General features: G+C 43.8%; 1 protein-coding gene across 2 annotated transcripts in view; it reads left to right on the forward strand.

Annotated features, from left to right (window-relative positions):
* Positions 1 to 13,132, forward strand: part of PEDS1 (plasmanylethanolamine desaturase 1) — a 39,079-nt gene extending 25,947 nt beyond the window's left edge. For both annotated transcript variants that reach the window (XM_072633573.1, XM_072633574.1), the window contains 4 exons: positions 7,465 to 7,556; positions 8,398 to 8,542; positions 10,203 to 10,415; positions 11,642 to 13,132. In XM_072633573.1, the coding sequence (XP_072489674.1) occupies positions 7,465 to 7,556; positions 8,398 to 8,542; positions 10,203 to 10,415; positions 11,642 to 11,763 (572 nt within the window). In that variant the 3' untranslated portion in view covers positions 11,764 to 13,132. The remainder of the gene's footprint in view (positions 1 to 7,464; positions 7,557 to 8,397; positions 8,543 to 10,202; positions 10,416 to 11,641) is intronic.
* Positions 13,133 to 13,355: the final 223 nt, after the last annotated feature.

The raw sequence follows: 13,355 nt of genomic DNA on the forward strand, positions 1-13,355 counted from the left end.
TCATAAAGTCATTGGCCTCCATCTGTTCCATTCTAATTTTGAAAGAACTATTTTCTTCAGTGAGCTTTTGAACCTCCTTTTCCATTTGGCTAATTCTGCTTTTGAAAGCATTCTTCTCCTCATTGGCTTTTTGAACCTCTTTTGGCAGTTGAGTTAGCCTATTTTTCAAGGTGTTATTTTCTTCAGCATTTTTTTGGGTCTTCTTTAGCAAGGTGTTGACCTGCTTTTCATGCTTTTCTTGCATCTCTCTCATTTCTCTTCCCAGTTTTTCTTCCATCTCTCTAACTTGATTTTCAAAATTCTTCTTTGAGCTCTTCCATGGCCTGAGCCCATTGAATATTTATTTTGCATGTTTGGGATACAGAAGCCTTGAATTCTATGTCTTCCCCTAATGGTAAACCTTGTTCTTCCTCATCAGAAAGGAAGGGAGGAGATATCTGTTCACCAAGAAAGTAACCTTCTATGGTCTTATTTTTTTTCCCTTTCCTGGGCATTTTCCCAGCCAGTTACTTGACTTTTGAGTTTCCTTTCCACACCCATCTGGCCACCAGATCCACCCAGCTAGTGCTTGGGGGCTGAGATTCAAATGCTGCTCCCCAGCCTCAGGGCTTTTGGCAGGGGTGGGGCTGCTATTCAGTGTGAGATTAAGTTCAGGTACTCGGTGGGGCAGGGCCGCCAGACGGGCTCTCAGAGACCTTCAACAATGGATCTGAGCTCCTGCCTGCTTTGGGAGCCCCTGTTCGCTGTCGCCTCCACTGCTGCCTCCCGAGGGGGCCTGAGTTATGGAGACACCCCGCTCCCCTCTCGGCAAGCTGACCTTTGGCACCTGTGGGTGGAGGGACCTGTGCGGCTGATGGAGATTCTGTCCCTGAAGCCTGCTCGGATCTACTCCTCTCGGTGTCGGGCAGCCAAAGCAGGGCTAGGCTCTGCTCTGGGTCCGTTGTGTGACGGACCTATCGGGTCAGTTTTTCAGGTCTCTCTGGAACAGAAATCTCCTCCACTCTGTTGTTCTGTGGCTTCTGCTGCTCCAGAATGTGTTGGGAGTTCTTCTTTACAGGTATTTTATGGGCTGTGGGTTCGGAGCTAGCATATGTGTATCTTTCTACTCTTCCATCTTGGCTCCTCGCAGCGGTTTTTTTTTTTTAATAGAATCGTAGGATATAGAGCCCAAAGGGAATTTAGAGGCAATCTAATGTTTTCATTTCTCTGATGACAGAAATGAGGCCCCTAGAACAAGTCATTTGCCTAAGGTCACACCGCTTATGAAAATAGCAGTTCATATTTACATATTCACATTCTTTCAGGCTTGCCAAGTGGAGCAGGAATTGCTTTGTGTGACCATTATTGATCCCATTTAAGTAAACTGAGGCTCTTAAACAGCATCCATCTCCCCGTAACTGTGATTCATACACAGAGTGTAACTTAACACTCACACCCACCTCTCACCCCCAATGTGTCTCATTGCAGATAAGTAACTATCAAAAAACCTTTAAGTTAAGGAAAAGTTGCCTTTCTGCATGAGAGATGATTGTTTTCTCAACAGGAATTTCCTTTATCAATGGATGAAATTAGAGGTTCAGATTTTAAATTGGAATTTTTAAAAAAAGATTCATAATAAGACTCTTCCAGGATGGTGACATTCATGAGTCATAATCTTACAGAAGAAGAATGAGTCATAAAGTAAGATCAAAGATCAATGGGGGAGGTACTTAAGAAAGCTTGTTTGATTGATTTGATACATCTGAATATCTTTGGGGATTGACAGATGTCCCAAGAAGAGACATGTGACTATATAAAGGAGAGCCAGGCACAATTCTTGAGTGCCTGGGAGTCCCTTACATGCAGCCACATTCTTTAAGGAAAATAGCACATTCGTTGGAACAGAGAATCAAACAGAAAGCCTGAATCTGAGGCTAACACATTTCTTTTTTTTTTAATTTTAAATTATTCTGTTTGCATTCTGGAGAGTAGTTTGGAACTGTGCCCAAAGGGCTACAAAAATGTGCATACCCTTTGACCCAGCAATATTGCTTCTGGGACTGTATCCCAAAGAGATCATAAAAATGGGAAAGGGTCCCACATGTACACAAATATTTATAGCAGCCCTCTTTGTGGTGGCCGAAAACTGGAAATCAAGGGGATGCCCATCAGTTGAGGAATGGCTGAATAAATTTGTGGTATATAAATGTAATGGAATACCATTGTGCTATGAGAAATGATGAACAGGAAGACTTCTGAGAGGCCTGGAAGGACTTATATGAACTGATGCTGAGTGAAAGGAGCAGAACCAGGAGAACTTTGTATATAGCAACAAAAAAAGACAAAATAATTTTTTATAATTTTTTGAATTAAATTATTTTATGTTTTCAGTATTCTACAGTCACTTCCATATAGCTTAGATTTTTTTCCCTCCTTCCTCCGTCCCCCCCTACTTCCTCCCTGAGATGGCATGCAATGTTATATGGGTTCTACATATACATTCCTATTAAATACATTTTTACCTTAGTCATGGGTAACACATATTTCAATACAACATATCCCATCCACTATGAGTACTTTCAAATAGACTATAAAAATGAACCTGGGCTAGGGACTAGCAGAACACTTGGGACTCTGTGCAATCTGGGAACATCCTTGGGATGGTCTGTATACCTAGCTTGGCCTAACTTAGCATTAGTTGTCAGACTAATGTAATCAGATAGGGGCAGCTAGGTGATGCAGTGGATAGAGCACCAGTGCAGGAGTCAGGAGGACCTGAGTTCAAATCTCACCTCAGGCACTTGACACTCACTAGCTGTGTGACCTTGGGCAAGTCACTTAACCCCAATTGCCTCATCCTGGGTCCTCTCCAGCCATCCTGATGAATATCTGGTCACTGGATTCAGATGGCTCTGGAGGAGAAGTGAGGCTGGTGACCTGCACAGCCCTCTCTCACTCAAAACAAAGTCAAGTGCAAGTCATGTCATGATTTCGCTGATGGCGTGGTCTTCTTCGCCAGCGAAGGATGAACACAGAGAATATAATCAGACAGAGATGTGCTCAGGTAGGGGACAAACACACCAAAAGTTTTCATGGTCTCCTCTCTTCTGAGAATAGGCCCTTCATTGGATCATGTACTTGGAAGAGAAGAGACCTAGTGGGGGAATTGGACATTTTCTGTAGTATTCTTCCTTTATTCCCATATAATCAGTATAGAAATATGTGAAACCTGTGTGAAAATAATCCCACTTCCTATGAAAAGGAGAACAGAATCTCACCACTGGAAGGGGCCTTAGTGCAGGGCTTCTTAACTATTTTTATGTCATGAGCGCCTTTGGCAGTCTGGTACAACCTGTGGACTCCTCAGAAGAATGTTTGTTGTCTGCATTCATAATTAAAAATTCAGTTAGAGATTAGTGAAAATGAAAGTGCAATTTTATTTTCCAATCTAAGGTTATTTAGCCTAACCCCCTCACTTACCCGGTAAGAAAACTAAAGATATCATAGGAAGTTAGTAGCAAAAGATCCCAGTTCTCAGTAGTACCCCAGTAAAGGCCCCTCTCAAAAGCTTATGCTTTAAGGCATGTAATCCCCAGATCCTGGGCCCCACCCTCCTGGACTAGCCTACCTCCTGGCTAGGCCCACACCCTTGGTGGTTGCACACAAGTATTCATGCATGAAAGCACAAGAAGACACACCCCAAAGTCTTGGGGTGATTCCATACCCACCCTGGGATACCTACAGACTCCTGGGCCTCAGGTTTACACAGTGCCATGAGCTAGCTTACTGGCTGTGACTGCCCTTACTCTTCTCTCTTTCTCTTCTCCCCTTTCCATCCTGCAGCCCAAGAAGGCTGTGAAACCAGAGCCCACTGTTCCCGCCCACTGGGCATAGCATACAGAGGGCAACCCCTGGGCAACTTCAGTGATCAGCTCCAGAGGAAGGATTTCCTGGGCACAGCCCCCAAGTAGCAGCTGACTCCCAAGTTCCGCTTGGGTTGAGGACAGCTACAGCTGGGTTCAGGAAGGGCATCATATTGAAGGGGCAGGCTTACTAGGTCATGGGTTACCCTGAAGCCCAGTTTGCCCATTTAAGGACGGTGTAGAATGAGCCATCCCTATATGCTAAGGAAGTGCCAGTGAAATTGAAAGAGTACAGATCTGCTTGCACATCTGAGCAGTTGTGAGAGGTAGCAGCTGCCTGCTTCCTTTCAAGGTTTGACTTCCATGCACTCTGATAGCTAAAGAAAACAGTAATAATGCTAATAGGGATAGCTAACCTTTATATCTTTCTTTTCTCATTTGATCCTCACCACAGCCATGTGAAGGAGATAATATAAGGATAATATGAGGAAGCAGGCACAGTGGAAAGAGGTTACTTGCCCAAGGTTGCACAGCTTAGAAAGGAGGGGAGCCAGCACTCCAAGCCAGGGCCTAGGGCTCTTTCCTACTACCCACAGCTGCCTCCCTAACAAAAGAGGCTCTCTGCCAGATGCAGCATTTTTTTATGGTACTGCTCATATGCTCTTATTTTTTTTTAAATAGTATTTTATTTTTTCCCCAGTTTCATATCAAGAAAATTTTTAGCATTCATTTTTACAAGATTTTGAGTTCCAAATTTTCCTCGCTCCCCTTCCCCTCTTCTGAAAATGGTAGGCAGTTTGATATGTTTTACATGATAGCATGTATATAAACATTATTTCCAAATTAGTCACAGTTGTGAAAGAAAAAATAGATCAAAAGAGAAAAAGAAAGAATAAAGTAAGTGAAAAAGATGTACTTCAGTCTGCATTAAGAGTCTTTCAGTTCTATATCTGGATACGGATAGCATTTTTCTTCATGAGTCTTTTGTACTTGTCTTGGATCATTGTGTTGCAGAGTTGAATCATTCATGACTGATCATCACACAGTGTTGCTGATACTATGTACAATGTCCTGGTTCTGCTCATTTCACTTTGCATCATTGGTACAAGTCTTTCCAGATTTTTCTGAAATCTGCCTGTTCATTTCTTATTGCATAATAGTATTCCATTAAATCACATACCCAAGATTGTTCAGCCATTCCCCAATTGATGGGCATCCTCTCAATTTCCAATATTTTGCCACCGTGCGTCTTTTCCCATTTTTACGATCTCTTTGGGATGCAGACCTAGAAGTAGTATGGCTGGGTCAAAGAGTATGCACATTTTTGTAGCCCTATGGGCATAGTTCCAAATTGCTCTCCAGAATGGTAGGATCAGTTCACAACTCCACCAACAGCATTAGTGTCTCAATTTTCTCACATATTCTCCATCATTTATCATTTTATTTTTTATTTAAATATTTAATTCATTTATTTTTTGTTTTCAAGATTCACTTCCCTAAATTTAAAATTATTTTCCTCTCCCTCCCTTAGACAGCATGCAATCCGATATGGACTCTACACATATATTCCTATTCACATTTCCACATTAGTCATGTTGCATAGCAAAATTAAAATGAATGGGAGAAACCATGAGAAAGAAAACAAAACAGAAGAGAAAAGAATCTACTACCTCTGCAGTCCAACTCCATAGTTCTTTCTCTGGATGTGGATGGTATTTTCCATCATGAGTCACTTTGGAAAAGTTTTGCATCCTTGCATTACTGAAAAGGACTAAGTGCTGTTACTGTGTACAATGATCTGGTTCTGCTCACTTCACTCAGCATCAGATCATATAAGTCTTTCCAGGTTTTCCCAAAGTCCACCAGCTTATCATTTCTTAATTACACAATAGTATTCCATTACATTTGTATACTACAACTTGTTCAGCCATTCCCCAGTAGATGGGCAGTTCTTGGCCACTATAAAAAGAGCTGTTATAAATATTTTTGGACCTGTGGATCCTTTTCCCGTTTTTATGATCTCTTTAGGATACAGCCCTAGAAGCTATATTGCTGGGTCAAAGGGTATGCACAGTTTTATTGTCCTTTGGGCATAGTGCCAAATTGCTCTCCAGAACAGTAGGGTCAGTTCACAACTCTATCAGCAGTGTGTTAGTATCCCAATTTTCCCACATTCTCTCCAACATTTATCATTTTCTTTTTTCTTTTTTTGTCATATTAGCCAATCTGAAAGGTGTGAGGTGGTACCTAAGAGTTGTTTTAATTTGCATTTCTCTAATCAAAAGTGATTTAGAGCACTGCATTTGACTATAGTTTAGATTTCTTCATCTGAAAATTGCCTATTTATATCCTTTTGTTCATATGATCTTAATACCTCTTTCATTGTGTTGTCTCCCCTCCTCTCCTTTCCTGGATGGTGTGCTCTTCCAGGTTGAGGGTAACTTTTAGTCATCTGTCTTTCTAACAGGTCCTAAGGGCACAGGACCTTTCCTGCACACAATAGATGGTCATGGACGATTTGCTAAGTCAGCTGGCCCTGATAACCACCCACTCCTCTAAGCATATTTCCCCAAGCTGTGTAAGGGACCCCAGTAAAAGCTGGAGTGTTAAAGGGTGAACAGGAGTCAGAGCCTAGACTTTCCCTCTGAAGCTCCAGTGTGGTCACCATGAACTGTTTGAGTAGCTTGGCTTTCTTGGACTGCTGCCTGATTCAGTCTCTGAGAGTATGAAATAATAACTCTCACTTCCCTAGTGCTTTAAAGCTTTTGAAATCCTTTGCTCACAACAGCCTAGTGGTATTGGTAGGGAACATGCTATCCCCACTTAGCAAGTAAGCAAACAGAGGCTCACCAAGCTTAGGTGGCTCACCCAGCCTTGCCTGGTAACTCACACCAAGGACTTCTGACTCCTACAATTAGTGCTTTTTCCCAGACAAAGCCTTCTCTCAGGGAGTGTGTGAACCCAAGTAGATCATGCCAGGAGCTCCCTTCTCCCCAACTGGTCCTTATTCTAATGATGGCAGAAGCAGTCCAAGGGTCATAGCATGTACTCTTCCTACTGGACAGATGCTTCATCAGGGTTTCCTTGCTAATGGATACCCCACTTCAGCCATTGCCCAGAGTTGTGGTTGTTCTCCTTTTCTGTTAGCAGGAAGAGCCATTCCCTACCCTACTCCCCAAGTCCTTTCCTAGCCTGGAAGAGAGTAGCCAGCCTGTGTGGACAAGGATTTACAGGAGTCTCAGGATTATAGAGTTAGAGCTGGAAGGGACCACAGAGACAATCTAGGTCAATGCCCTCATTTTGTAAGTGAGGAAACTGAGGCCCAGGGAGGTGACATGATTTGCCATGGGTCACACAGATAGTAAGTGACAGAACCAAGATCCAAACCTGTTTTCTCAGACTCCAAATCCAGTGTACTTTCCCTTGCATAACTGACTCCTCCCTGTGGGGATGGAACTGGGTAGAATTTATAGATGCTTCCCTGATCCCTGGGTGGGAAGGGATTAAGGGGGACTGCAGAGTGTTTGAGGGAGGGACTTTAGGAATAGAACTTTTATTTGGAGATTAAGGAAATAGCCCGTTCTCTTCTTAGGAGTACTCACTCCCTGCTTTTTTTTCTCAGTTGCAGGGGCCCTCATCGCTGACTTCCTGTCCGGCCTGGTGCATTGGGGGGCTGATACATGGGGCTCCGTGGAACTGCCTGTGGTGGGAAAGGTTAGTACTCAAGCCTTACTACTAGCCCTTTGGCCTGTCTACTGTGTGCCACTATCCTCAGCTAATTTCTTATGAAGACTTTTCTTTGGCTGTCCTCCAATAATACCTAGCCCAGGGCCATGCTGGTTCATTAGCAGAATGCATAGTGGGAATCTCTCGCTGTTTAGAGAGAGGGCCAATGTTCAGAGCCTTCAGGGTTTTCCAGTTGACCAGGCTTCAGGGCAAGTCTGTTCTGCCTACCCAGTTAGTGAGGTCAGGGCAGAACAGCTCTTGTAACCACAAGCAGTAGCTTGTGGCTATGGGAGATTGAAATCTGGATATATCTTTTTCACTTTCTTCTCCTGGAGGGCACTATCTGTAAGCCACACATATTTATTGAACCCTACTTTTTGCCTAGTCTTATGGGAGATACCAAGAAGTATGAGCCGTGGTCTCTAAACTACATAGGAACCCATTAGAGACAAACACCATGCCATCATAGATTCAAATGACAAATGGTGTTTGGTGGTTTAGGCATTAAGAGGAAGAAGAAAATGTAAGTTAGAATACTCAGGTCGGTGTTCATGTGGAGGTTAACCTTGAATACTGAGCAAGATGTGAGTAATGGGAGGACATTGTAAGCAAAGGAAATGACTCGATCAGAGGTATGGTCTTAAATGATTGTTCTGGTGGTGTAGTGGGGGCGGGGGGAGTACTGAGGAATCCTATCTGATAGACTAATTGAAAATTGGCAATTAGATGTAATAGACAAGGTTGGTTGGGCAGTGCTGCTGGGGCTGGGGGGAGCTTCACCCTGGTGCTTATGGGAGGTCCTTAGAAGTTGTCTTATCCCTTCTCTCAGGCTTTCATCCGGCCCTTCCGGGAGCACCACATTGACCCCACAGCCATCACCAGGCATGACTTTGTTGAGACCAATGGGGACAACTGCCTACTGACGCTTCTGCCTCTGGTGAACATGGCCTACAAGTTCAATACCCTAAGCCCTGGTGAGGGGGTTGGGGAGTGGGACAGGGAGGGGCATAGATTTAAAATCAGCATCAGGATAAGGTGGAAAACACTTTATTGGGAATCAGAGAAAGAATCATAAAATGTAGTCAGTCCTTGAAAGCTGGACAACATCCATAGTTAAAGTTCTGGTACCTGGAGTAAATTGATGGGGTAGGAAGTATGAGCAGCATGGAGAGGAGGCAGAGACTCAAGATTATCCCAAGACTGCTTATGTCCTCATTGTTACTAATCCCAGGCATCCTTCTTGGCTTTGTCCCCAGGCAGCACATGAGCATTATACCCCAATAGTGTACATCCCCATAATAGGACATTGAGACTTGTGAGGTTGGAGTGTCCCTAGGTCAGGGGGTGGAGAAGAGATCATGCTTTTTCCTTGGCTGTCCTCTGCAGATGCCCCCATCTTGGTGCTTTGGGACAAAGACCTAGTTACCGGGTGTTGATTATGGCTTCCCCTGGGCAAGATGTGAATAATGGGAAGGAGACCAGAGGGCATTTTAGGCATAGAGGATGTGCTAGGTGGCACATGAGATGGCAGTGAATGTGGTGCTTGAGGAAAAAATGGAATCCCCAGTCTTGGGATTTAAAGCCTGCCCCTACAACTTTCTGTAAGAGAGTACTGGACTTGAAGTGAAGAAAGACCTGGGCTCAGATCCCATCTTTGACGTTTTCTAGCTTTTTGGCCATGGGCATGCTGTGACATTCTGAGCCCCAATCTCCACATCTGCAGAAGTGAGAATTATACTTGGAGAACTTGCCTCCTGGAGTTCCAGTGAGATCAAATGAGACAATGTATGGTGTGTGGGGGTGATTATCATCATCTCTTTCTACCTGTCTCTCACACATAGAATGTAAACGCCTTTAGTTGAAAGACTTGTCTTTTTATCTACAGCAGGCAGCACAGTGCCTTATAAACACAGGCACTTAATACATACTTTTTGGATTGGATTTCGCTGATATTCCTTTGCCCTTTACTGGTCTTTAGTCTCCTCCCCTATAAAATGAAGGGGTTGGACTAGAGGTGGAGGAACCTATGCCCTTGAGCCAAAAGGTTCCCCCACCCCCAGACTAGAAGATCTCTTAAGAGTCCTTTCAACTCTAAATCCTGTGATACCTTGTAAGTCATAATTAGCACAGCCACCTTCCTATCTACTTCCTGCCTTGGGGTGGGGGTAGGTTATGTTATGAAACGAAGAGCATGAAGAGGCCTTTAAATTAGCTCTAAGGAAAGCCTTCCAATCTAAGGAAGCTTTGACCAAGAAATCAATGGATTGGATCTCCTCTTCATTTCAAACCTGGCCTCATTAAGGTGAATTTCTAGCCTTGAATAAAGGCTGATGATATAACAAGATGCCTCTGAACTAGGTCCCTAAAACACTCCTGGCCACCATCAGCATGGCAGTAGTAGGGGAGAGGAGAGGTAAAAGCATAGGTCTTAGATCTGGTAATGACATGTAGAGATCATTTAATCCAATCCTCTCCCTTTATGTAGGAAAAAAACAGGCATAGAGAGTTTAAGTTGTGCCCAAGGTCACACAGGTAGTAATTTATAAAACTGAGACTGGAATCTTGGATTGGAGCATTGTCTCATTGCAAACACTATGAGTATCATGATATGTGTCTCTCTCTTCCCTCCCACAGATGAACTTTATCAGCTCTATCCCTGGGAGTGTTTTGTCTTCTGCCTCATCATTTTTGGGACCTTTACCAACCAAATTCATAAATGGTCTCACACCTATGTTGGGCTTCCCCAATGGGTCACTTTCCTCCAGGACTGGCACATCATCCTACCCAGAAAGCACCACCGAATCCATCATGTGTCCCCCCATGAGACCTACTTCTGTATCACCACAGGTGAGCTGTTGGGTTAGATACTGGAATGTTAGAGCCCTGCCCTTAGGGTGCTCTCACTTAGTGAGGGAGAGAGCACAGAAACAGGTGAAAAGATCATTGACAAGACCAGGCAATCAATGTTATTAGATGAGAAATACTTGTTAGTGGCTGTAGAACAGTCACATAGTGTGTTCGTCCTTCATTGCTGAAGAAGACCATGCCATCTGAGAAATAATGACATTACCTGCACTTGACTGTTTTGAATGAGGGAGGGCTGTGCAGGTTACCAGCCTTACTTCTCCTCCAGAGCTATCTGAATCCAGTGACCATCCATTCATCAGGATGACTGGAGATGACCTAGGATGAGGCAGTTGGGGTTAAGTGACTTGCCCAAGGTCACACAGCTAGTGAGTGTCAAGTGTCTGAGGTAAGATTTTAACTCAGGTCCTCCTGACTCCTGCACTGCACCACCTAGCTGCCCCTAGTGGCTGTAGGAACTGAAAAGAGGAAGAGAAGATTGGGGTTGGAGGAAGGAGAGAGATCAGGTAAGTCTTCTCAGAGGAGGGAGGACTCCATCTGGCCTTCAAGGATTTGGATAGATAGGGAATGAAAGTGTTACATGTGGTAGGAACAGTGTAATCCAAGCTTCTGAGGTGGAAGAAGTTGAGATACATTCAGAGACAGTGAGGAGATCCGAATGGTGTAGAGGGGAATTTCTATACTAGTACAGTGGAAGAGAGGGGCCAGATTAATCCACTGATCCTTAGAACCTAAGAACTAAAAGGGCCCTTAGGACTATGATCCATCCATTTCTGATTTTATTCCTTTGTAAAATGAGAGATTGCAACAGGATAACTTTTACAGTGCCTTCTACCTGTAACCTTTGACATAGCAACTACCTCCATCCAGTCCACCATGCTGTCTCTCAGACTGAGGAAAGCATTGAGTGCCAGACTAAGAGGTTTGAACTTAAGAAGTTTTTTGGCATTGCCTTTAGCAAAGACTACTAATTCCTTTCATGTGAAAGGAAACCTCCTTCTCAGGGATAGGCCTTTGTGTGAGCCAGTATCTTTTCCCAGTGTTTAGGTGGCCACCGGCACCACACCTGGTCAATGAATTTGAATATGCCCTGCCCTCCTCTACAAAAGAACAGATTGGATTTTTATTTAGAGCCTGATACTCTTCCATAGTAGCTCAAGAAAATAATCCATGCTTTCCTGTTTCTTCTCTTCCCTGACACCATTCAGGCTGGCTCAATTACCCATTGGAGAAGATTGGATTCTGGAGACGGTTAGAGGATATTATCCAAGGACTAACAGGAGAAAAGCCCAGAGCAGATGATATGAAATGGGCCCAGAAGATAAAGTAGTCCCCAACAGCTTTCCTATGAGCTCTAACCTTGTTGCCAACCTTTCCAAACAGCCTCTCTCTCTTTTTTTCTTATACACACATACACACACTCACACATACCCTCCCCATTCGCCAAGTGCCAGATTTGAAGTGAAATTACTTGGAAACCTGCTCAGTAGATGGGCAGCACCGATAGTTTCTCTCTCCTTTGAAACAAAAATGCTATTTGACATGTAACAGATTAACATGGGGGAGGGGAGAGTACCTGCTGGCCAGCATCTCTGCGGGTGCCCTTCCATCTTTAAGATTAGGGTGACCCCCTCCTCACAGAAGCACCCCATGGAAACGTTAAGGGAGCTTGTGGAGAAGGAAGAAGGGGATTATTGGCATTGTCACCATGTTTCTGCACTGCCTGGGAGAGCCTGGGGCCAAATAGAGACAAGATGAAGCGCAGAAGGTGGAGAGTTATCATGGGACTCTGGTCCGTTAGGGTTTTTAGTTTTGTTTGTTTTTTTTTAAGGCAGTCCCCCATGGCTGCACTGCATGAAAACAGCCCGTAGAGCCAAAAGAGTTCACACAGACAGTCAGATCTTCATGCACTTAATGGTCCATTCACCTTAGTGTCTCCTTTGTGCCCTTGGGGCTGGGGGTTACCTGTAGGGCTGACTGACCTCACCCATTGGGCTTGGGAAGCAAGGGGAGAAGTTTCCCTGGGCCAGGCTGGTCTCCCCCTCTGCCAAGACTGAGGGAGTTCCAATACAGAACCTGTGCTGGCCCCCTGACTCCCTGCTCAGTTCAGGAACCCCACCTCCCTACCCACCTCCCAAGAGCAGACTTGAGCCCGATATTTCCCTTTTCATCGAAAGGCGATAATTCAGCTGGTGCTAGAGATGTTTCTTTGCACAGCAAGAGCCATGAGCTAAGATGATGACTGGATGGGAGGGAAATGATAGCCCTTTTGGAGAAGGGTTGTCAAGAGAGGAGAGTGTTGTTTTTTTTAAGGTGCTTGCTTGTTTAATGTAAATAATATAAAGCCTTAATATCTTTTCTGTAACATGGAATAATATTTTACGGTGATGTTTTGAATGTATATAATATATTTATAACAAAGCAGCCGAGAATACTAACTTTGTTTGCCACTTAGTGTTTCTAGGTTTGGGGAAGGTGGAGGGAGTTAAAAGATATCCTCTGCCCCTCCAGGGTTAAGGTCTCAACCTTGTCCTCTAGGATATTGAAAAGATGAATAGGTTCTGTTGTCTACACTGTAGGGTCTTAACAACTCTAGGTTATACTTGTTTCAAAAGGATGATCAGTTAAGGTGATCCTACTTCTTCCTAGATAATGGAGCCTTATTATAACGGATAAAAATAAATTCCCTTCTTTGGACACACATTTATTGATCAATTAAAGCAAAGCACTGGTCCAGAAGCTACTGTTCTCCAACTCCACCTGTTCCAGCAGTCAGTGTGGGCTGAGGTTCTTACGTCATTCAACATGGGGTTTGAAATGACTAACAAAACTCAACATGGCCAGATAAAATGCTAATTCAATCTTGGACTGAATTATTATTATTATTAGAAGTGGAGAGCAGATCTTGATTAAACAGATGAG

This window comes from Notamacropus eugenii, chromosome 1, assembly GCF_028372415.1.
Source record: "Notamacropus eugenii isolate mMacEug1 chromosome 1, mMacEug1.pri_v2, whole genome shotgun sequence".
Lineage (NCBI taxonomy): Eukaryota > Metazoa > Chordata > Mammalia > Diprotodontia > Macropodidae > Notamacropus > Notamacropus eugenii.